The sequence below is a fragment of the Leucoraja erinacea genome, chromosome 2 (genome assembly GCF_028641065.1).
Source record: "Leucoraja erinacea ecotype New England chromosome 2, Leri_hhj_1, whole genome shotgun sequence".
Taxonomy (NCBI): Eukaryota; Metazoa; Chordata; class Chondrichthyes; order Rajiformes; family Rajidae; genus Leucoraja; species Leucoraja erinaceus.
Window position 1 is genome coordinate 54,735,536 of NC_073378.1, and position 26,441 is coordinate 54,761,976.

Below are 26,441 nucleotides of genomic sequence, written 5' to 3' on the forward strand. Positions count from 1 at the left end.
TGGTCAAAATTGTTGACTATCCCTATGTCTCCACAGACACTCTCTGACCCACCGAATACCTCCAGCAGTTTGGTTTAGGCTCCAGATTCCAATACAAGCAGTCTCCTTTGTCTCCACTCCAGAAGACAGTGATATCTGCCATCTTTATACTTGCTTCCTTCATCAGTGAGGTGATTGCATGTATCAGCACAAAATGCCCTTCAGCAAAATTGCCAATGTTTAGAGTCATAGTCAAACAGCAGCGGAACAGGCTCTTCGGCCCAACTCGTCCATGCTGGCCAAGATGGACGAAGCTAGTCCCATTTGTCTGCAATTCGCCCGTATCCCTCTAGACCTTTCCTCTCCAAGTGCCTGTCCAAGTGTCTTTAAAAATCAAAAAACCCTCCTAAGCATGGGGTTTCTACCATCTAGAACAAGTGCAGTTGGCACATGGCCCTCTGTCTGCTTCTCCAAACATCCCTGCAGGCCATGCAGTATCTAGGCTGGGAAATTATCACAGTTGGACCAAATCCTATAATAAGCACCTGTACCTCATCGGTATTTTCAAATGGGAGACATTGGGCCAAATGGCCTCTTTTCAATCTGTATGAAATTCCTCTATTAGAACTGCTGAAAATGGATGCTTTATTTCAAACTCATCCAAGCTCCTAGCTGGAGCATCGAATGTATTTTAACTGAGCAGACCCTTCTTTATAATCTAGAATATACTTGTTGATAGGTAAACTATCAGATGTACCCGGGTATACGTGACAATGTACTAAACTGAAGTATTTTAAAAATATTATTGGGTTAGATCGGGTAGATATGGATATACAATAAACCCTCATTTTAACTAACCCCTTAAAGACAGATTTTGGTTATAGCAGACGGATCTGCAGACATCATCCTGGCTCGCACCTCTTCAGCCCCGGGTCCTGACTCGCACGGCAGCCCAGCTTGTGATGTCACACGACTCGCAAGGTGCACCAGCGAGCCCTTTTTAGCCCACCGCATGGTCTGATTGACACGCCCGTTGTTGCGGCTCATGTTGTGGTCCCTGGGGCAGCGAGTTCTTCAGGCCGTCACCACCGACAGGATGCGCTCAGTCACTGTGGGCCTCCCTCTCCTCTCACCCATTGCGACTTATTCCTGTTGATCAACGCTTTGTCCACTTGGCCACAACCCCCCACCGCCACTTCCACCTTCTTGGGGACTCACCATCGTGGGGCTCTACTCACCATCGTGGGGCTGGCCGGCCTCGGAGCGTGGGGAGCGGTGGTGACTCGCCGCTGCGACTCGACTCCTGGGGCTCGGAGGCTCCAGCAACGCAGCCGCAGGTCCGGTGGACTGGGACATCGGTAGCTCGTGGGTCCGGGGTGGAGAAACCGCTTCCCGGAGCTCCCGCAACGCGACTTCTCCAGCCCGTGTCGCGGGGTTGGAACGACCTGGAGCGGGACCATACATCGCCCGGCACGGCTTCATGGCCGTGGGACATTCCAGCGCCCGCCGGGGGCTCCAACATTGTGACTTTTAGACCGGGAGCGGGGCCGTAAATCGTAAATCGCCCAGCACAGCCTAAAATGGCCGTGGGTCTTAACATCGCCTGCCTGGGGCTTGGACATCGGGAGAGAAATGGAGAACAGGGAAGAGAAAATACTTTGCCTTCCATCACAGTGGGTTCACTGTGATGGATGTTTGTGTGAATTAAATTGTGTGTATGTCTGTAGGAAATTGTCTTTGTATGGCTGTGGAAACGGAATTTTGTTTGAGCCTCACTGAGGTTCAAATGACAATAAATGGTATTGTATTGTATTGTATTTTCCTGTCGCTTTGTCCACTCGGCTGCTCCCTCCTCCACCGACCTTTCTTCTTTCTTCTGTTACTCTGTCCACTCGGTCTCTCCCCCCCCTCCACCGCCTCCTTCATCTGCGCCCGTCACAGACATGCTCCACCTTGGAAGATGTCAGCGACTGTGGGGCAGAAGGCGGAGGAGATGGTGGTGGGGCAGGGAGCAGACAAAGAGGAGGATAAGAGGGGAGGGAGGCCCGCGGTGATTGAGCGCATCCTGTTGGTGGCGGTGACCCAAAGAAAGCATGTTCTGTCAGGGACTGACACATAAGCTGCGACAGCAGCTGCATCAACCAACAAAGAACGACTCGATGGTGCTGAACAGCGGCATTGACGATTAGTTTTAAGGTGAAATAATACAAAGTGCTTGAGTAGCTCAGTCGACTGGATCAGCCTAAAGAAGGGTCCTGACACCACCTATCCATGTTCTCAAGAGAGGCTGCCTGACCCACTGACCTACTCCAGCACTTTGTGTCCTTTTGTGTATTAACCATCATCTGCAGTTTTTTGTTTCAACTACACACAATGATAATGCCTTACTTGGTTATAGCAGACAATCGGCAATATTGGACCCCCCCATCCCCCCCATGATCCATTATGACGAGGGTTTACTGAACGTTTCTAGCTATGAAAGCAGAAAATCAGCGCTATTATTGATAGCTCAGAGGAAAGTCATCAGCTACGGGATGAAACTAATAAAATGGGCAGAGCAATGATATATGGAAGTTAATCCTGAAAGTGTATGAACTAACCCCTTAAAGACAGATTTTGGTTATAGCAGACGGATCTGCTGACATCATCCTGGCTCGCACCTCTTCAGCCCCGGGTCCTGATTCGCACTTCAGCGCAGCTCGTGATGTCACACGACTCGCAAGGTGCACCAGTGAGCCCTTCTTCACCCACCGCACGGTCTGATTAACACGCCCGTTGTTGCAGCTCACGTTGTGGTCCCTGGGGCAGCAAGTTCTTCAGGCCGCCACCACCGACAGGGTGCGCTCATAAACTAATAAAATGGGCAGAGCAATGATATATGGAAGTTAATCCTGAAAGTGCAAGGTGATGCACTTCGGGTGGATTATTATTGGTGCAATATACACAGTAAATGGTAGTAGTACACATCCACAGATCCTGAGGGCAGCAGCATAGATACAGTGGCTTGCAAAAGTATTCATACCCCTTGAACTTTTCCACATTTTGTCACGTTACAACCACAAACGTAAATGCATTTTATTGGTATTTTATGTGATAGACCAACACAAAGTGGCGCATAATTGTGAAGTGGAAGGAAAATGATACATGGTTTTCAAATTTTTTTACAATTAGAAAACTGAAAAGTGTGGCGTGCAAAAGTATTCAGCCCCCTTTACTCTGATACCCCTAAATAAAATTCAATTGCCTTCAGAAGTCACCTAATTAGTGAATAGAGTCCACCTGTGTGTAACTAATCTCAGTATAAATACAGCTGTTCTGTGAAGGCATCAGAGGTTTGTTAGAGAACATTAGTGAACAAACAGCATCATGAAGCCCAAGGGACACACATCAGACAGGTCAGGGATAAAGTCGTGGAGAAGTTTAAAGCAGGGTTAGGTTATAAAAAACTATCCCAAGCTTTGAACATCTCACGGAGCACTGTTCAATCCATCATCCGAAAATGGAAAGTGTATGGCACAACTGCAAACCTACCAAGACATGGTACCTAAACTGACAGGCCGGGCAAGGAGAGCATTGATCTGAGAAGCAGCCAAGAGGCCCATGGTAACTCTGAAGGAGCTGCAGAGATCCACAGCTCAGGTGGGAGAATATGTCCCCAGGACAAATATTAGTCGTGCACTCCACAAATCGGGCCTTTATGGAAGAGTGGCAAGAAGAAAGCCATTGTTGAAAAAAAGCCATAAGAAGTCCCGTTTGCAGTTTGCCACAAGCCATGTGGGGGACACAGCAAACATGTGGAGGAAGGTGCTCTGGTCAGATGAGACCAAAATTGAAGTTTTTGGCCTAAATGCAAAGCGCTATGTGTGGCGGAAAACTAACACTGCACATCACCCTGAACACACCATCCCCACTGTGAAACATGGTGGTAGCAGCATCATGCTGTAGGTATGCTTTTCTTCAGCAGGGACAGGGAAGCTGGTCAGAGTTGATGGGAAGATGGATGGAGCCAAATACAGGGCAATCTTGGAAGAAAACCTGTTATAGTCTGCAAAAGACTTGAGACTGGGGCGGAGGTTCACCTTCCAACAGGACAACGACCCTAAACATACAGCCAGAACTACAATGGAATGGTTTAGATCAAAGCATATTCATGTGTTAGAATGGCCCAGTCAAAGTCCAGACCTAAATCCAATTGAGAATCTCTGGCAAGACTTGAAAATTGCTGTTCATAGACGCTTTTCATCCAGTCTGACTGAGCTTGAGTTATTTTGCAAAGAAGAATGGGCAAAAATATCAGTCTCTAGATGTGCAAAGCTGGTAGAGACATACCCCAAAAGACTTGCAGCTGTAATTGCAGCGAAAGGTGGTTCTACCAAGTATTGACTCAGGGGGGCTGAATACTTTTGCACGCCACACTTTTCAGTTTTTTTATTTGTAAAGAAATTTGAAAACCATGTATCATTTTCCTTCCACTTCACAATTATGCACCACTTTGTGTTGGTCTATCACATAAAATCCCAATAAAATACATTCATGTTTGTGGTTATAACGTGACAAAATGTGGAAATGTTTAAGGGGTATGAATACTTTTGCAAGCCACTGTAGATGAGGCAGCAAAGAAGGCATCCAGGATACTTGCCTTCATTGGCTGGGACATTGAGTGTAAGAACATGGAAGTTAAGTTGCATCTTTGTAAAACATGTTGGGTCGCAGCTGGAATATTATTGACAGTTCTGGCAGATTCCCTCAAACGAGAACATGATTGTGCTGAGGAGGATGCAAAGAAGATTCACCATATGCAGCGTGGGATGAAGCATCTGAACAACTAAGAGAGATGAGAAAAGCTCAGTATTTTTTTGGAGTGGAGAAGGCTGAGGGAGGATAAGTTTTGGAGGGGAATGTATAGGTCTGTGAAGCAACAAGGAATACAGCCAGTGCTGCATTTCATCAATCTCAATGCTCATCTGATTATTGATTGATTGATTGAAAGTTTCATCATAGAAACAGGCCCTTTGGCCCACTGGGTCGATGCCGATAATTGATCACCCATTCACACTAGTTCTATGTCATCCCACCTTTGCATCCACTCCCTACATACTTTACAGAAGCCAATTAACCTACAAACCCGCACATCTTTGCGATGTGGGAGGAAACCGGAGCACCCGGAGGAAATCCGCGCGGTCATTGGGAGTATGTGCAGATTCCACACAGACAGTATCTGAGGTCAGGACAGAACCCGGAACCAACATAATATAACAGAGAAGTGGTAAGATATCAGATGGACTTAATCCTTCAAAAAGTCTTAGGACTGAAAAATCTTTCAAAAGATCTCACTTATCCTTTTCCCTCTGACTGCCATATTCCTTAATCATTTGATGACAAAAGTAATTTAATAACAACGAAACAAGTATTGTCCTTTCAGATAGGATTATGTCACAATAAATATTTTCTTATTCATTTCATTCAAATTCAATGAGATGCATTCAAGTCAAAGCAACCAATATTGTTGCTTTCTATTGTAGTAATTACTGTGAATCAGTATGGTCCCAATCCTCAGCATTCAAAAGTAAAGCATATTTACTAGTGTGTAACTGATTGCAACAGATAGTTTGCAGGAAGTGATTCTCTTAAGACTGCTCATTCACATAGTTCATTGAAATTCTTTGTATGACCTGCGATCCTGAAGGATTCATCTCAGTATCAGCTTCTAGCAGCTGTTCTAATGAATGAAATCTGATATACAAGCACACTGCATGCCACATGATACCACTGTCCTTTTATTTACTGTATAACTATGGTAAATGTAGACAGCAAAGTATTACATTCATCTTTTCAACTAATTTAAATTAAATTCTGGTGGATTTTGCTCTCAAATTGATTAATGGTAGTGTTCCACTTTTTAAATCAGGTGACTCCATTGATGTGAAATGCAGCATTACTTCAAAGCATAAACATTATTTTGCTCTCTTTAACCATTTACCTAGATTATCCCAAAAAATGTATGCAGAATTTGGTGGCACAAAACAAATAAATCCACCATCAATTTACCGAAACATGGTGATGACTCCCTACTTAGCAGTTCAGTTCCTTCATTTCTCATCGGCCGCCCTTGGGGATTAACAATGAAAGGCTACAAATTTTGCTCCAATTATTACTTCAGTCACGGACAGGTTCGTTCTTGGAGATTCATTCTGTTCAGAGCCACATCTGAACTGACAGGTTAATTTGCTCCAGTTTCTTTATGACAAAGAGAATGAGAGAAAGTCTGAAGCAGGACAATACCCCCAAGTTTTGGATAGAATATGAAGTCAGGTCTCAGAAGTAAAAATTCAATGCAAAGCAGTTCCCTGTGTTGGATTCTTTGTAATGGGATACCTAGCTGGTTTCTTTCACACAAAGAGAGAAGTACACAAAGAAATACTATCAGTTTTAGGAATAAAATGTACTCGAGCTAACTTTGGATTAAAAAAAAAAAATTTCAATTATTTGTTCGAACATGTCTAATAATGTATAGAGTGATATATTCAACAATGTCCATTATCTATTGCTATTTTTACATGGAAACTAAGGCTGATTGCAGCAAGGAATATACAAGTGCCAAGGATTCATCTGAGCTGCAATGGGTCCTAAGAAATAGCTCAGACATGTTTTTTTTTACCACGGCAGCATTTGCAGCAACCCATAAGGAGTATTATGACAAGCAATTGTGACAAGGTTTAGCCGAGTTGAGAAGAACTCCCTTGTGAGATCAAGCAACTTCCGAGCTGTGCAAGGTTGCACAACTTAATCTCATGTGGCAATAATTATTCACACATTGTTTGTTTCTGAATTGAAGATAGAAATGAAAATTAGCATTTTTGTTGCTTCTGTATGATTTTTATTTTTATTGGTGCTCCTGCATAATTTATTTGAGGTTTACAATAATCAGATATCAGAGGTTACCTGAATAATTTATGAATGGTGACGTAAATTCCTTCCAGAAAATTATTGTTTGCACCTGAATTGCAAAGACTAATTCAATTTAGTGAACTAATTATTTTGAACAATGATTTCACTTTAGCGGAGCTATTGGTTTGGAGTGCTTGGCGTTTACAATTAATTACTAAATTAATGTACTACTGAACTGTGATTGAAGTTGGAGCTTGGATAAATGATCATACTTTCAAGTTTCAGGAACTATCTTTTTGTTCCTTAAAGATTAGCATGAGATTTTGTTCCAAATATAATGAACATCTGCCAAGAGATTTTTTTTGTTATGCCGCTTTTTTTTTAATGTGGTTGAAAATGTTATGGTTGGTTAATTTTCCCATTGTGAAACTATTTGTTGTAATTAGTGAGCCATTTCTAGAGGGTTTCAGAAATATAGAGATTTATCCCCAAGTTAATTTAAATCCTCATTCACTTTAACAAAAAGAGCCAGTAATTATTTCCATGGTTATATTGGTGATTCATTCTGCCTCTCTAAATTGTTATGGAAAACATTGACTTTACATATATTGCAGCACATATTTTCAACTTGCATTGTATTATTTGTAGTCAAATTTGCATTGTACTTCATTTTCGTTTTCAAATTTCTTCAATTATTATTAAATAGGGTTTCTATATTAGAAACCTGTACAAATGTTGTGCATTGTTTTTTGGAAGAATATTAAAATTTGTTACTGGTCAAATTCAGATTATTTAGAAAAGTTCTGAAAAAAGTAAATCAGGAATATGCCTGCTTTAAATTAAAGTTTGACCAATTAGTCAATAATCCTTTCCAAACATAATGAGATATTGTTTGGTTAATTGATTTAAGAATTACAATGGTAATGCAGCATGCTCGCTTCTGCATTACATCTGATTTGCAGCAAATGTAGACTAAAAAACTATCACCTTTTTCGAGGCAGAATCATTTTTCACAAAAGAGAACATAAGCACTGATATGATATCTGACCAAAATACCCCTCTAATAAATCTGGAAACATCTTGAGAATATATCTAAATATTTTAAATAACGTGACATAAATGTCTTTGAAAATCTAAGTGACAGTTTTGAAATAGTGACAGTTTTTCACGGATAGTGTCAGTTTATACTCTATCCAAAAGCGTCAATGCTTTTTGAAGTTACATTCACCAGATCTTGGGTGACACTGACATTTACTCTGTCAAAGAGCCACATTTACAAATCAGCAGTGCAGAATTATGGCTTTTATCTTTCCTGGTAATGTATCAAGTTGCAAGTGTCTAGAAAGGGAAAAAAAACACTGATTCATTGTTTATATGATGTAATAGATTATGTCAAAGATCATTTCCCAGCAGTTTTTCAGCAACATTTTACCAATCAGACTTTCTTTAGTGAGTTGTCTGTATCTGGAATGTACTACTGAAAGCAATGATGGATGCAGGAATTATAGAAATGTTATAGCATAGAAATAGACCATTAGGCAAATCAATGGCATGCTGATTCTATGTATGAGCAATCCAGTCAGTCCTTTTCACCAACACTCTCCCTATAGTTTTGTAATTTGTTTCCTTTCAAGGACTTCTACAGTTCTGTCTTGAACCCCAGAGTAGAATTATCTTACTGTCGTCCAAAAGTATACTTTAAATGCCAACTACTTACTGCTCCTTAAATACATTTTCTTCGTATCTCATCTGTTTGCTGTCTGTTACTCTCTTTCTATATCATTTGGTTCTTGATGCTTGGGCACAATTTTTCTCTGTCTCATGTGTCTGACAACTTTGTGATTTTTATCTAGCCTGGCCAGATTCTCTCTCATTCTCCTCTGTTGCAAGGATGACTCATCTAGGTTCTGTGTCCTTCTTATCATTTCAACAAATCTTTTCTATATCATCTATAAGGATTTTATACCTCTCCTAAAATGTGATGTCCAGAACTGGGCTCATTATTTCACTCTTGTGTCTCCATTTTTCCCACTTCAGTGTGAAACCTCAAAGTATGCTTCAAATGAGCTCTCTGGGTCATGACTCAAAACATTGCCTGTCCATTTCCCTCCAAAAATGCTACCTGGCCTGCTGAGTTTCTCCAGCATTTTGTTTTTTTGCTCTTTATTCCAGTTGTGCAATAACGGTTTACCATGAGTTCCTTGTTACATAGAAACATAGAAACATAGAAATTAGGTGCAGGAGTAGGCCATTCGGCCCTTCGAGCCTGCACCGCCATTCAATATGATCATGGCTGATCATCCACTCAGTATCCCGTACCTGCCTTCTCTCCATACCCCCTGATCCCCTTAGGCACAAGGGCCTTGTTCTTTCTTTCAAGGCTCAATTTATAAAGCTTTGAGTTCCATATACTTTTTCATTTTCTCAACCTGCTCTCCTATTTTTTTAAATAATTTGTGCATATATCCATCCAATTATATGGGTTCCTGTTCACTTTCATATTTGTGCCCTCCAATTCTCCTTACTCTTCCGACCAAAATGTTTTCTTCATTAAATTTCAACTGCCATATATCTGCTTATCCCCCCCCCCCCCCCCCCCCACACACACACACACACATCTTAGAGTCCATTGGTATCCACCTTACAATTCACTCTGATTTCCAGTTTTATACCATCTGCAAATTCAGAAATTATGGTCTGTGCATGCATATCTAGGTCATCGATATATATTATTAGAAAACAGTGATCCTATGTGCATGATATTTCCTGTGGGCACTATTGGCCAACTTCACATTCTTTTCGGCACTTTGTTCCATGTCATAGTCATTTCTATTCAGCCATCTGTAGCCCCTTTTGTTCCAATCTTTAAGATAAACCTATTACGTGGTTCTTTGCCAAACACCAGTTGGAAGTCTATATATGCTCCACATTAACTGCTTCTTCCTCACTAGTCTTCACTGTGCAGCAGCAAAAATGTCTTCCACATTGTTTAAACCCATTTTTTCTTCAATAATCCAAGTTAGTTTTCCCTACTCAACCCACAGTTGTTCAAGCAAGTACATGCTGTTTTGCTCATTAACAATTTAAAATTTTTAGTTGATTCAAGTGTTGAAGTGTACTGAAATGTTTTGTTTGGTAATTACTTAAATATTTTAATAGCTAGCTTTTAACAGTTTCAGATTTGTTTTCAAATGTTTTTGAATGTCAAAAACATTGCAGAATATCTGATAGCTTTGCTGATTAAGTTGGCACAGCTTAGCTGGCTTTCAAAATTTTTCACCAGTTTTGTGAGAGAGACTTGTTCTAATTTGTGCTTGAATTTCCAGGGACGCAAAGCAAATGTCTGCACATTAAGGGTTGGATTATTCTATATTTTAAATTGCTTACATCTTCCAGTAGCATTGAACTGGCAAAAACATGTTGTTGATGATTTTTTTCCCTTTATCTCATTTCAGGTTTTGGGCTCAATGATGGTCAATGGCACACAGTCCGATTTCTTGCTAAAGAAAATTTTGCCATTCTCAGTATTGATGGTGATGACGCTTCTGCTGTTCGAACAAACAGTCCAATGCAAGTCAAGACTGGAGATCAATATTATTTTGGAGGTACCATAAACAAATGAATATTCTGTGAACTTCTTGAACATATTGATTGTTTGAAATTAAAAACTAAAAATGTTGGCATATCCTGCACATAAGGCTTATCTGTTGAGTGAAAAACATTTCAAGTAGGTAACCTTTGATCATTTTAAAACGAGTAGCAGAATTAATAAGCATGACAGAATATAATTTATTGAATAAAAGTAATTTGAAATCTTTAACAAATAATTCGTTTGAAATTTTCATTCAAGAGATAGTGGCCTATTTATAGCCCAAGATAGACTGGAAAGTGCTAAACGGCAGAGGTGTACAATGCTGTGCTTGCTTTCAATTATCCATATTGTAAATTCCTGATCACATCCAATATCCCAATCAGAGGTCTGATTTTTTTTTCACTCAGTGAAGTTCACCGCTGTGTTTCAAGGCGAGAATAAGATAAAGTTTTGTGGAACTTTGGAACAGGTTAAATTCTATTTGTGTTGAATGTTTATTGTGCAAGTTAATCTTGATTGAGTTTTTTAGGGGGCGATGAAGGTGATTGCTAAGGATAGGGCAGTGGATGATGTTGACATGGACAGTGAGGCATTTGCCAATGTCCCTTAAATAAGAGTAATGTACACGGGTTCCTTGATGATTTGGTAGTTTCAATTTAGAACTGGCTTACCCATAGAAGACAGAGGGGAGTAGTGGAAGGGTGTCGATCTGGCTGGAGGTCTGTGACTAGTTGTGCTCTGCACGATTTAGTGCTGGGACTTTTGTTGTTTCATCTATCTATATTACTAAAAGTCTGATCTTGACCTCTTCCTGTTGTTCTGTATATTGATTTTAGAAAAAAACTTGCCACTTACGGTTGTGATTTTGGGCCATCTTATTCAGAGTCCCCCTCTGCTGCACAGGACAAGAGGATTTTTCCCATTGATTAAATATAAAAGAGTTATTAGTTTATATAATGTTGAGATTCCCTCACCTGAAGGCCACGCCCCTTCCAGAGGGGCTATAAAACCCAGAAGTGTTCAGTGCCTCAGTCAGTCTCTGCAAGATGGGGGACCGAGAGGGTCACTTCTCTCAGTCTGAGCTGTGAATAACACTGAACACATGTTTACTAAACTGTGAGTGTGGTTTTACTGACCTTGAGTGCCCTTAATGTGGTTTGAAAATGTGGTTGGTTTGAAAAAGCACAGCAAATGGCTGGTGGTGGTTGGTTTGAAATAAAGCACAGCAAATGGCTGGTGGTGGTTGGTTTGAAATAACAAATGATTAAAAGTCTAAACTTGACAACTTCCTGTTTGCACTGTATATTGATTTTAGATAAAACACTACCACTAATGGCTGTGATTTTTGGCCATCTTACTCAGTCCCCCTCCACTCAATAGGTGCAGAAGATTCTTCCCATTAATGAAAAATAAAAGTGTTATTAGTGTTTAAAAAAATGTTGAGAATCTCTCTCCTGTCAATTACGCCATGAAAGTTACACCCCTTCCGGTGGGAGGGGGGAGAGATTATAAACGCCGGAAATATGGGTGTGGCTCAGTCTCTCCAAGATGGGGAGGGAGAGATCATGACTCTGTGAATCAACTGAACACACTGAATGTCTACTGAACTGTGAGTGTGATATTTGTGTGGTGTTTTGTGTGGTTTTATGGTGGTTTTATGGTGGTTTCACAATGCATGAAATGGTATGGAACTGCATTTGAATTTGGTGGCCTTGCACCCTGCATGAAATGGTATGAAACTGCACTTGAATTTGGTGGCCTTGCGCCCTGCTTGAAGTGGTATGAAACTGCACGAGAATTTAGTGGCCTTGCACCCTGCTTGAAGTGGTATGAAACTGCACTTGAATTTGGTGGCCTTGCACCCTGCTTGAAGTGGTATGAAACAGCACTTGAATTAGGTGGCCTTGCACCCTGCTTGAAGTGGTATGAAACTGCACTTGAATTTGTTGGCCTTGCACCCTGCTTGAAGTGGTATGAAACTGCACTTGAATTTGTTAGCCTTACACCCTGCTTGAAGTGGTTGGAAACTGCACTTGAATTTGGTGGCCTTGCACCCTGTTTGAAATGGTAGGAAACTGCATTTGAATTTGGTGGCCTTGCACCCTGCTTGAAATGGAATTTCAAGGAATAGCCGTTTGCAAGGTTTGCAATTGTCAAAGGATACAGCAGGATAGAGAGCGGTTACTGATATGGGTGGAGAAATGGCAGACAAAGTTTAATCCTGACAAGTGTGAAGTGTTGTACTTTGAAAGGTCAAATTCTTAATGGTACTTCATTCTCACATGTACCTACATATACAGTTAATGGCTGGATCCTTATGAGCACTGTTTCACAAAAGAATCCTGGGATCCAAGTCCATAGCTCATTGAAGGTAGTACCACAAGTAGGTAGAGTGGTAAAAATTATGTGTGATATGTTTGCCCACATCGGACAGAGCCTCAAGGAGAAGTGTCAAGAAGTCATATTGAAAACTTTGTTATTCATATTTGTATTATTGTCACGTAGCAAGATACTGTATAGGGAAAAACTTTATTTGTGTACTCTACAGTCAATCAAACTATACACTTTCGTACACTCACGACATGCATAAAATTACAATCGGGAAGGCAAAGAGAAAAATACCAGAGTACCGAATAAAGTGTTTTAGCATTTTAGCATGACAGTAACAGAGAAAGTGCAGATGAAATACAATGAGGTCGCTTCGGAGATCGAGACTGAGGTAGCTTCGGAGATCGAGACTGCACACTTTGTTTAAGAAAGTTTCATTCAGTAGTCTGATAACAGCTGATTGAGTCGGCTGGTAGGTGCTTTCAAGTTTTTTAAATTTTCTGCCTGATGAAGAAGCGTAAGAGGGAATTAATGGAATGTAAATGGTCCTTGATGCCTCCTTTCCTGAGGTAGCATGGCGTGTAGATGGAGTGGAGAGGGGAAGGGGGAGAGGCTGGTATGTGAGGTAGATTGGACTGTTGTTTTATAGCGTACAACAATTAGTGCAAAGATACAGGTCCAGCACTGATTTTCTGGCCCTTAAGGGCCTGTCTTACTTGGGCGTCATTTGCGCATCACGCAGGTGGCGTGCAAAGATTTTGTGAATCCCAAATTCCTGGGGTGCCACATGCGACCGCGCGTCACTGCCTACGCCACCACGTGCAATGCACGCGCAATGCACGCCATGCGCGCGTCGTGCATTGTGACGTGTAAATGATGTGTCATAAATGACGCGCATATGACGCCCAAGTGGGACAGGCCCTTAAGTTCCAGAGCCTTTCTGGTTATCTGTTATGCTGGACCAACCAAGGTCACGGCCCCCGAGAGGAGTCGAATGGTACCAGATTGGTCCGCCTAGGCCGCCGAGGGGCTGATATACTGACCCGAAAAGTCGACCTCAGAAGCCGGCTATGGGAATGGATCTACAGGCTCCAGCTGGGCCGGAGTTCCAGAACCCCGGGCGCAGGGCGCAGATACGACCCACCAATTGGCCGCGGAAATCTTGATGAAATCGAGATCGGCCGTCTCACCCTACCCAGGGGGACTTCTGGAGGGGTTCATGCATTCTCATAATCATGCATTCTCATGATCATTTCCGGATTAAAGGAGGTGCTGGACCACCAGATGCTGGAACATCGGTGGTGGACCTGTACAATGTTAAAGTCCAATAAAGACGGACTAAAGAAAGTTAAAAGGTCTCCAGTGCGTTAGATGGGAGGTCAAGGCCGCACTCTGGCTGTTGCGAGGACTGCACAGTTGCCTGATAACAGCTGGGCAGAAACAATCCCTGAATCTGGAGGTATGTGTTTTCGAGCTTCTGGCTGATGGTAGAGAGCAGAAGAAGGGAATGACCAGGGTGTGATTAGTCCTTGATTATGCTAGCAGCCTTACTGAGGCAGAGTGAGGTGTTGATGGAGTCGATGGAAGGGAGGCTGGTTAGTGTGATGGTCTGGGCCTCCACCCCTGGTCAGCTTCTCCCTGCACCTTTGCTCACAGTCAGAGGAAAGCCTTCAGGGTGCAAGGCTGCTCATCGATACCCAGTGCCTTTGACACGGTGTGCTTTTGAATTATCCTGCAGCATGCATCAAACAAAGCCTCACCGCTTTCCATGAACCTGATGCATTTTTTGAGGTTGTGATTAATTTCTAGGCAATTTTTGTTTAGTTTTGTTTGTAGTATGTGTTTGCCAGAGGTTGTTGTGTAGTCCATGGGTGGACTTTGATCTGTGAAGGACATTAACAGAAGTTGCCATGGAATGACCGAATAATTTGCTGAATGTTGTAAATGTATAATGGCCGGTTTGTCTCAATGTTCAGGGTTATTTTTAAACCGTGCACAGCTATCCTTTGGCTGAGGAGAAAATGTTGTGAGGATGAACACATAGCTGAAAGTTAAATTCCACTCTTAATAGCAGAACATTTGATGCTTTCAGATCCTATGATGCCTTGTATTTTTCTGTCAACGGTGGCATGCATGCTCAGATATTTTCATAGCATCTAGAACTTTTTGATCCAAGGCCTGTAAATTTGTGAGTGATTGCTTCAATGAATCTAACCCTCTTCCTCGGGCATTTGTTTGTGCATTTTGATCATGTGTATATTCCTTTTATATGGGCAATGCCAGAAAATGTAACAGAGAAGAAATCACAGGCTAAGATATTTAGCATTACAAAGATGGGCCCATTGTTTCCGGGGCTGTTGTGTGCAGTTCTGACTCCATAGTGGTGGAATATTACAAGGAATACCGTATTGTGCTGGGATTGTGAAAGATTACGCATCTGATAGCTGGAAGAGAAAACAGCTGCATTGAGAGACTACATTGGATGATTTAACACAAAGGAGGCTGAGAGGGGTTGTTACTGAAATAATCAAGTTCCTGGGAATACTGTGCAAACTTGTTTACCACAGCTGCAATAACAACAAAAGAGGGTGTTGGATGGATCCTGGAAGAGCGAAGGTGAATAGATGGATTAGCTGCAACAATTACATGTGGATGGCTGAATTTTTAGAATAGCCTGACCAGTGAGACATAAAATCACCAATTTTAAGAGGAATTTAGAGGGTAGTGAGTGAAAACATTAATTACACAATGATGAACGCATTCTAAGCAGCGTTTGTGCACCAGGTCTGACCGCAAGGATTGAAATTATATGTTTGCTCAATTGTACTTTCTTAATAAGCTCTTTTCTTCTGCCTTACGATTACAACTATCTGCAAAGCATGAAAGCACTCAGACTCAGAAACAGCTTTTCCCCTCTGTTATCTATCCTCTGAACTGTCCTTTCATAATTCAGGGTAGTGTCCAATTAACTTCTACCCCATTGCGGATTTTGGACATTGTGTCTGAACTGTGGCGTTACAATGCTGAGAACTATATTCTGCACTCTTCATTTTTGCTCTCCCTGCTGTGCTTGAGTTTGGCTTCATTTTATCCATGTATAATATTATTGAATTGATTGGGGAGCATGCAAAACAAAGCTTTAAACTAAATAGTGGGGAGGAGGAAACACATTGGAAATAGAAGGATGGAGTTAAAGGGAAAGAGAGTATAGGAAAAGTTAAGTAGGACACCAGATTTTAACGGGGCAGAAAGCTCATGAAGGGATAGGAGAGTATGGCCAAGTGAAATAGAAATTGATGTGAAAGGTGAGTAATGGTTTAAACGTATTATATATGAACGCACAAAGTATAAGAAGTAAAGTGGATGAGCTTGAGGCTCAGTTAGAGATTGGGGATTTCACAGACATGTCTGCAGGAGGATCAGGACTAGGAACTGAATATTCAGGGTTATACGCCCCATGGAAAGAACAGTCTGGTGGGTAGAGGAGGTGGGGTAGCTCTGTTGTTGAGGGATGAAATTCAGTCTCTTACGATGGGTGACATAGGGACTGAAGATGTAGAGTCGCTGTGGATAGAATTGTGGAATTGTAAAGGTAAGAAGACACTAATGGGAGTTATCTTCAGGCCCCCAAACAGTAGCCTGGATTTTCAGTGCAAGTTGCAGCAGGAGTTAAAATTGGTATGTAACAAAGGTAATGCCACTGTGGCTATGGGAGATTTCAATATGCAGGTTGACTGTGAAATTCAGATTGGTTCTGGACCCCAAGAAAGGGAGTTTGTAGAATGTCTCCAAGATAGATTCTTAGAGCAGCTTGTACTGGAGCCTACCAGAGAGGCAATTCTGAACTTAATGTTGTTTAATGAACCAGATTTATAAGGGAACTCAAGGTAAAGCAACCACTAGGAGGTAGTGACCATAATATGATATGTTTTAATATGCAATTTGAGAGGGAGAAGTTTAAATCAGAAGTGTCAGTGTTGCAGTTGAACAAAGGGGACTAGGAAAGCATGAGAGAGGAGCTGGCCAAGGTCAACTGGAAAAGGAGCCAGCAGGAATGATAGTGGAACAGCAATGGCAGGAATTTCTGGGCATAATCCATAAGATGCAGGATCATTTCATTCCAAAGAGGAAGAAATATTGCAAGGGGAGCAAGAGGCAACCGTGGCTGACAAGGGAAGTTAGGGATGGAATAAAAATAAGAGAAAAGGTGTACGACATAGCAACATAGCAAATAGGAATAATCATCATCATCATCATCATCATCTTCATCGTTGAAAACATCAATGGGCATGGTGCCTTACAATGCTATGTACGACAGTGATCGCAACTTTTACTAAAGTGTGATGGCCGTTGACTCGCTGGCAGCTCATCCGCCCTTTGACAGGTCGTGTTTGTGGTCCTGCTGGGGATCCACAGCCTCCTCCTCACCTGGCACACCAGGTGGGGGAGACGGTTTAGTCACCGACTATCCGACCATGGAGCAGGTAGCACGGGATTACATGGTACCCGTGGTGGTGGGAACTCCCTCCAACCTGACCTAGCTAGGAACATGCATAACTTGAATTCTCAATATCACTTGTAAAAGTATCCCACTTTCCAGACATCTTTTTGCCTACACGCAATGTATTCCAATCAAGTATTGCAATATCCTGCCAAATACCATTAAAGTTGGCCTTGCCTCAATTTAAACCTTTAACCTGCAGACACCCCTGACTAATGACACTACAGTCACTTGACAAGCCCAATACCCTAAGGAGTAAGTCAATTGGAGAACAAATTGTGAACTACTCTATTTGCTCAGTATCTGTGTATCTCAAAGTGACACGGGATTATGTGGAGTCAAATGATGAGTTAATGATTAAAGACATTCGCCAATGGAAGACTTTGGGTATATATGCAAACGCTGTCACTTTTTCAAAGTCACCCCATCACTGAAGCTTAGTGCCTCAGTAAGCCACAGGATACATCATATAATCTGCAGTGCACTGCCATATTTTTATGCCGAAGCAGCAAATTTTCAGTCCTGTGTTTTCAGAAACTTCCTTGTAGTCTTTAGAATTATGTAGCATTACAGAAAGGGGCCATCGGGATATTCAAATCATAAATCAACTCCTTGTAAATCAGAGGTAGCTGCCTTTTGATATTCTTAATAGTCGCCAAGAACGCTTGTTGCAGGAAGATCTAAAGGTCTCCACACCGTGGATGTGGTCCAAATGATCGAGGTTCGAGGTTCAAGGCTGACTCGTGATGTTGATCACTAATGCCGTGATTCTTTTCAGCGCACAATGTCTGTGTCAAACGCAATGCCTTGATCAACGGGCGACACGGTGGCTTACAGTCAAAGCAGTCAGGGCAGATAGATTGACTGAAAGATATAGCAAGGAAACAGAGTGTTCACCCATCAAGTCCATGCCAACCGTCGATCACTTGTTCAAGCCAGTTCTGTGTTATCCCACTTTCTCATTCACTTCCTACATGTGCGGGGCAATTTTACAGAGGCCAATTAACCTACATGCCTGCACATCTGTGCGACATGCGAGGAAACCAGAGCACCCAGAGGAAACTCTTGTGATCACAGGGAGAACATGCAAACTCAACACAGACAGCACCCGAGGTCAGAATCGAACCCGGGTGTCTAGAGCTGTGACTGAAAGATATAGCAAGGAAACAGAGTGTTCACCCATGTTGGGCCTCTGCCACAATTGCTTCAATGGGGCTTCCATGGAACGAGAGGGACACTCTGGGTTCCATATTGCCAATTATCCATCTCATCATATGGTTTGGGACAAACTTATGACACCAGAAGTTCTCTATTATTCTAATCCTGCAAGTTACACTGACTTCACGTCTAATGACCATGCTACTGACACAGGGACTGTGAAAAATCATGCTGTTAGCCACGTTCATACTCTGATGCTTCATCTAATTGTCTTTTGTGGATAACTTCTGGCATACAGCACAGATAAAATATTTTCACACAGACCTATGATTGATTTGCACATTCCCAAGCTGTGAAATGTTCTCCTTAACTAAGAGCTTATTGTGTTGGGAGTTTCAAAAGACAAAAGCTTTTTTTATCTATATTCTCAGTTGAGGCAGCAATACAGCAACTGTAATTGGTCACAGTGTTTCTTGATTTAAAAAAAAAGAAAAATTGTCAATCAAAGTTATCAAATGAATACACCTTAAAATGATTTGTGTGTGATTGTCTGATGAGGATAAAAACAGGTTTACAGTGTTTGAATAGTTTAGCAATGCTGATTGTTTCAATTTAATGTTGAATAACCACTCGAATGGGGAACTAGATGAAGCGTGAAGCCCAGTGGTTTAATCTTGAGAGAATTACGAACACTCAGGCAAAGAGTCGACAAATCTCGAGAGGCATTCATTTCCAATGTTTTGATTTTCCTTCCCCTTGGATGAGGTTATCATTGTGTTTCACTGAAAAGAGGGGAAAAAAAACAATATGATTTTTACATTCAAAATTACAGTGAACATTGAATTCTTCATTTTTAGGTGACTACAAAACCTCCCTCTCTCTCCCCAAACCCCAACACTCCATGCCCCCTCCCCCCTCTCTACCCTGTTGCCCCACCTCGACTCACGCCTACTTGTCCCCTCCCCATCCCCCTCCCCATCCCAGTCCACTTATCATTCCTTCCTCTAGCTTCACAATTCTCAACTTTTCAATCTTTTTGTCTCACTACTTCTGACTCTTCATCTCTGCCCTTTGTCCACCATCAGCCTATCAAACACTCCCCTCACTTGTTCTCCTTATCTATTACCTGCCAGACTGTCCTGCACCTTCTCTCTTCCAGTTAACCACCCTGCACCCAACCTAAAAAGTCCCCTATCAATGTTCTTCGGAGATGCTGCCTGACCTGCTGAATTACTCCAGCATTCTCCAGTGTCTTTCTTATAAACCAGCATCTGCAGTTCCTTGCATCTCTATGATCTCGACTTTGTTTAACTAACTGCCATCATGATAACAGTGCACTGTGTTTGACTTTGTATTACTTTGTTTTATGACTGCATTTTAATTTAATTCTCTGCTTGTGAATTCCTCCCTGAAATTGACACTGGAATGTTTGACAATGATGGTAAACATATTGGGTATTAAATGTGTCATGATGCTGTAATAATCTGCTGAAATATTAAAAAGGAATTTACAGTGTTCCTCTCAAATCCTTTGCTGTCCTGGAATCTGAGAGATTTATCAAATGGAAAGGCATAGATCCTGTCCATTATCAATCATCTGAAGGCTGAAGGATTATCAAATTATCCACCTTTCCCTACTATAAAACTCCAAAATTGCTTTAATTTTATATTGATAACTACTTAGATGAAGTATGTTTTAGGATTCACTTGCAATGCAAGCAGCAAAATCATAAACATGTTCTTTGTCCAAGCTCTCTCTGGATTACGTAATAGGCGACTTGTGTAACGCACACTTGTGTAAACAATTCTCAAAGCCCACTGACACCCACTCTGAGTCAGAGCCTCCCGCGTGGTGTTCAAGACAAACAGTAAATGCATGCGTGTGCAGTAGCACATATGTTTGCGACAAATGTACCTATGCAAGGGTCAGCAGGGTATAACCCTTACATAAGTCGGAGGGTACCTATATTTAGACAATTCTCTCAGCACAGGTCTTCCTATTTTCATAAAGATAATGAGATGATTGTTTACAATGATTTAAATCAATAGACAATAGGTGCAGGAGTAAGCCTTACAGCCCTTCAAGCCAGCACCAAATAAAAGCAAAGAACACGACAGTGTATAACCTAAACATCCCCACAGCGGTATAAAAACATAGAAACATAGAAAATAGGTGCAGGAGTAGGCCATTCGACCCTTCGAGCCTGCACCGCCATTCAATATGATCATGGCTAATCATATTTTCATGATCATGGCGGATCATATCGTATCAAAGTTTCCCCACTGTGAGGGAAGGCACCAAAGTTTAGTCATCCTCCTCGTTGATGTTCTTGGATGTTTTTGATGTTTATCCGTGGTCGGGGCCTCCCGAGCCCCCCACAGTCGCCGCTACGGGCAGCCCAATGTTCAGGCCCCCTCGCCGGGATGATGAAACTTCGATGTTGGAACGGAAGAACATCCTCATGGACCTCCGAATCGGCCACTTCCTACCTGAGTCTACGGCTCCTGAATTCCACAGGCCGAGTTGGGCGAAGATTCAACGCTGGCAGCCCTCGGCAAAGTGTCCTAGGACTCCTTGATGTTGGTCAGTGCCACCCGCACTGGGAGCTCTGCAAGCCACAGCTCCGCGATGTTGATGAAGCAGGTCCAACACTCCGGAGCTTCAAATGGCGATCCCAGGTAAGGCATCGCCCGCTTCGCAATGTATCCAACGCTGCACTGCCGCTGCTGAAGCTCTGGTCCGGTCCCCGGCAGGAAAGGCCGCGCCAATCCAGTTGGTAGGCCTCGAGGAGGGGGGCGATGGCGCGACTCAGAGAATAGTCGTATCCTGGCCAGGAACCAACTGAAAAAACGGTTTCCCCCTTACCCTCCCCTTTCCCCCACATAAAATACTGAAATTAAACCTCCAAAACATACTTTAAACAAACTAAAAATAAAAAAAAGATAGAAAAACCAAACAGACTCTAGGCAGAGGCAGCCATCATGCAGCACCCCCGGATGTACGCAGATGCTCCAGTTTCCTGCCACATTCCTCCCACTAAAAAGGCAATACGGGGAGAAAAGATGAGGTACGAAGGTAAGCTAGCCAAGAATATATTCTATCCACCTTTATAGATAGTAAAAGCTTCTTTAGGTATGTGAAGAGGAAAAAATTAGTTAAGACAAATGTGGGTCCTTTGAAGACAGAAACGGGTGAATTTATTACAGGGAACAAGGAAATGCCAGACAGGATGAACAGGTACCTTGGATCTGTCTTCACTAAGGAAGACACAATCTCCCAGATGTATTAGTGGCCAGAGAACCTAGGGTGATTGAGGAACTGAAGGAAATTCATATTAGGCAGGAAATGGTGTTGGGTACACTGATAGGACTGAAGGTTGAAAAATCCCCAGGGCCTGATGGTCTGCATCCCAGGGTACTTAAGGAGGCGCCTCTAGAAATCGTGGACGCATAGGTGATAATTTTCCAATGTTCAAAAGATTCAGGATCAGTTCCTGTGAAATGGAGGGTAGCGAATTTTACCCCACTTTTTAAGAAACGAGGGAGGGAGAAAACAGGGAATCATAGACCAGCTAGCTTGACATCGGTGGTGGGGAAGATGCTGGAGTCAATTACAAAAGATGAAATAGTGCCAAGGTGCATTGTCACCTTGTCATGGTGGAGAAGCTTGTGTAGATCGGAGATCCTGAGAGCGGTGTGGTCTGGAGCTATGCTCCTGATAGGGCCACACATGGCGGCAAGGTTGTGCGTGAGGTCTCTGACAAAGAGTAATCCAACCAAGACCTCAACGGTTGAACAGGCGGAGGATGATGGCTGACCTTAGTGGAGCATCACAACGGCTGGGAAGGCGGATGAAATCTGCAGCAGAAAAGGGTCTCTGGTCATCTTGGACTCCATGCCACTGGATCCTGACCCAGATCTGTCAAGGACCATGTGGTGGCTGTCTGTGCACCAGTCTCTCTACGTTAAACAAAGTCACACACAGGCGTCCTCCATATTTATTACTACATGTATGACTGCAGGCAACGAAATTTCGTTCAGACCGAAAGGTCTGAATGACAAATAAAGGAATCTAATCTAATTTAATCTATAAGTTATAGCACCCTGGAGCCACCTATGGTCAGCTATGACCGAAGGGGGCTTAAAAAATAAGCGACACATTTGGATGGTAGTAACAGAAACATACGAGATTAGTGAGCAAAATTAGGGCACATGGTATTGGGGGTAGAGTGCTGACAAGGATAGAGAAGTGGTTGGCAGACAGGAAAGAAAGAGTAGGGATTAACGGGTCCCTTTCAGAATGGCAGGCAGTGACTAGTGGGGTCCCGCAGGGCTCGATGCTGGGACCGCAGCTATTTGCAATAAACATTAATGATTTGGATGAAGGGATTAAAAGCAACATTAGCAAATTTGCAGATGATACAAAGCTGGGTGGCAGTGTGAACTGTGAGGAGGATGCTATGAGGATGCAGGGTGACTTGGACAGGTTGTGTGAGTGCGCAGATGCACAGCAGATGCAGTTTATTGTGGATAAATGTGAGGTTATCCACTTTGGTGGCAAGAACAGGAAGTCAAATTAGTATCTGAATGGTGTCAAGTTAGGAAACATAGAAACATAGAAATTAGGTGCAGAGAGTAGGCCATTCAGCCCTTCGAGCCTGCACCGCCATTCAATATGATCATGGCTGATCATCCAACTCAGTATCCCGTACCTGCCTTCTCTCCATACCCTCTGATCCCCTTGGCCACAAGGGCCACATCTAACTCCCTCTTAAATATAGCCAATGAACTGGCCTCAACTACCCTCTGTGGCAGAGAGTTCCAGAGATTCACCACTCTCTGTGTGAAAAAAGTTATACTCATCTTGGTTTTAAAGGTTTTCCCCCTTATCCTTAAGCTGTGACCCCTTGTCCTGGACTTCCCCAACATCGGGAACAATCTTCCTGTATCTAGCCTGTCCAACCCCTTAAGAATTTTGTAAGTTTCTATAAGATCCCCTCTCAATCTCCTAAATTCTAGAGAGTATAAACCAAGTCTATCCAGTCTTTCTTCATAAGACAGTCCTGACATCCCAGGAATCAGTCTGGTGAACCTTCTCTGCACTCCCTCTATGGCAATAATGTCCTTCCTCAGATTTGGAGACCAAAACTGTGCGCAATACTCCAGGTGTGGTCTCACCAAGACCCTGTACAACTGCAGTAGAACCTCCCTGCTCCTATACTCAAATCCTCTTGCTATAAAAGCCAACATACCATTCGCTTTCTTTACTGCCTGCTGCACCTGCATGTCTACCTTCAATGACTGGTGTACCATGACACCAAGGTCTCGCTGCATCTCCCCCTTTCCCAATCGGCCACCATTTAGATAATAGTCTGCTTTCCCGTTTTTGCCACCAAAATGGATAACCTCACATTTATCCACATTATACTGCATCTGCCAAACATTTGCCCACTCACGCAGCCTATCCAAGTCACTTTGCAGTCTCCTTGCATCCTCCTCACAGCTAACACTGCCCCCCAGCTTAGTGTCATCCGCAAACTTGGAGATATTGCCTTCAATTCCCTCATCCAGATCATTAATATATATTGTAAATAGCTGGGTCCCAGCACTTAGCCTTGCGGTACCCCACTATTCACTGCCTGCCATTGTGAAAAGGACCCGTTTACTCCTACTCTTTGCTTCCTGTTTGCCAGCCAGTTCTCTATCCACGGGCTGACGAGGTAGCGGAATCTCGGGTGCCATTTCCTTGAACAACTGCATATGAGACGGTGCTTTGAGAAAGATTTTCCTGACATTGAAAACTAGGTGATCGACATTTGGAAACAAGCTACGTATGTGCTTGACAATTCTATGAAGTCCTTGAGCTAAGCATGTCAAATGCAACATTTTGGGGAATAAAACTTTAAGTCACAAACAGAAGAACATTCTTGTGTTTTATACCTTCTGGCCAAAGTACAGCAATTGATGATATAAACAACTGAGCAATAGTTGAGCTGTTTGACTTCTCCAATACTTCCAATGTCAACAAATACTCCTTGGATTGTTGACCTGCCTCCAGTGTACAGATAGCCACATTTGCAACATAACTCCCCACAGCATCGATTGTCTCATCTATTTAGATCCATATTTTGTTGCATGCATCTTCATCTCTTCTAGAAATTATCTGCACACCAATGCTGAAGTTGCTGTCAACATATTTTTCCATAATGATGACTCTCTTTGTCTATGTTCCTCTGTGTATTTTTCCCAAAAACCTCTCTGAGAGGTTTGTTTTCCAATCTCCACAGTGGAATGCCAGTATCAATGAATGCCTTGCACAGATCACTCAAAAACTCAGATTTGCGACTGGAGCCAGCAGTAAATGTAGTGAGAAGACAAGCTTGGGTATTTTGCTTGAGTAGTTTTAGATAGCCCTTGTCTTCTCCATCCTCCCCCTCCCCAGCTTTGCTTCTAGACCTACAGTCTCCGCTTCTTCCTTTCTTTTTCACGCCCCCCCCACCCACAATCTGAAGAAGGGTCTCGACCCGAAACGTTGCCTATTCCTTCTCTCCATAGATGCTGCCACACCCGCTGAGTTTCTCCAGCATTTTTTGTCTATCTTCGATTTTTCCAGCATCTGCAGTTCTTTCTTAATAGATCTTGGAGAAAACTGAACCAACGGGCAGTGGTACGAATGAATGAATGATCGACAGTGGTGCCCCCAGTTTCGTCCCAATGATAGAGGTTTTCTTGTAAGTCATACTCTGTTAACACGTTAATAATAACATTAATATTAACGTGTTAACATAGAAAACTTCGTTGTAATCATGGTACAACTAGAGAAAATAGCACAACCTTTTAGCAAAATGGTATAAAAAAAGGATGATTTAGGCATGAAAATTGCATTATCCTGGTGAAATCATCAAAAAAGGCATGAAGCATTTAGGGCAAAATCCTGGCTCTATTGATCACTATCATTGTAAAATAACCTATGAAAAAAAAGTTGACCAAAGTCAGGCCGTTTGGGTTTGTCAAAGAGAATACAATATTCCTTTCTCATATCAATAAAAGTCAATATTACAAAAGCTCTGGACTTTGACCAAAACAGCATTTAAAGCATTTAAACAGAGATGGATGTTATTCTGATCAGGTGGGACATCATTTCTAACTAGAGATTGCTATACAGTTAAATCCGGGAACTTGTCAACTGGGCTGCTTTCAATTGTTTATTATTCCAATGTCAATTCCATTTTCTCTCTCCACCTATCTCTGCCCCTGTCGCGTGCACAAAACGTGGTGAAAAAACAGTTGCTTTATTCAGACATAATAGGCATGAAATACATACACGTTTGGTCCTCTAACATATTGTCATTGCTGCTGCAGCTGAGCAAGGGTGTTGTCTCGAGCTCAGCTACCTGTCGACTCCTGATCTCCAGGTTGTACCTGCTTAAGTACTAGGACACTCCCCTTAACATCATGTGACAGTCTTCGTAACCACTGATGAAGATTCGACCGTAAGTGGTCTGACCATCAGGTGACGCCATAGGACCCCCCCCCCCGAGAACAGGAGGAAGGAAAACGAGCAGGCCAATGAAAGGTGGCAGACAAAGCTCGTAAATGCACAGGCGAACAGGATAGAATGCAAGCATGGTCGAGGCCGGCACCTGCTGTGGGTCGGGGGCGCCCTGGCCGTGGGTCCGGACGGTGGGGCCCGCGGGTGAAGTCGACGCTCCGGCTGTGGGCCATCCCGGCCGTATGCCGAGGGGTTCGAGGAGACCAATGCAAAAGCCGCTAGATGGACAGGACACAGTCACATCTCATCGACCGGCGGGGGATCGTGTCCTGAGAAATATGGCACCCAGCAAAGCCTGGGAAAACGTCGCCAACAATGTAAACCAAATAAAATACAACCAGGAAATAAGAATAAACTAACAGCTAAACCCGGCGAGGTCATTCCAGTGTAAAAAACAAGTGTAAAGAAACAAAACAAACTACACTGAGCAAACAAGTTCAATAG

The 26,441-nt window shown here is 42.6% G+C and overlaps 1 protein-coding gene across 2 annotated transcripts in view; it reads left to right on the top strand.

The window, feature by feature from the left end:
* Nucleotides 1-26,441, top strand: part of LOC129710200 (contactin-associated protein-like 2) — a 1,639,166-nt gene that overhangs the window by 840,435 nt on the left and 772,290 nt on the right. For both annotated transcript variants that reach the window (XM_055657015.1, XM_055657024.1), the window contains exon 9: nt 10,323-10,472. In XM_055657015.1, coding sequence (XP_055512990.1) covers nt 10,323-10,472 — 150 coding nt within the window. The remainder of the gene's footprint in view (nt 1-10,322; nt 10,473-26,441) is intronic.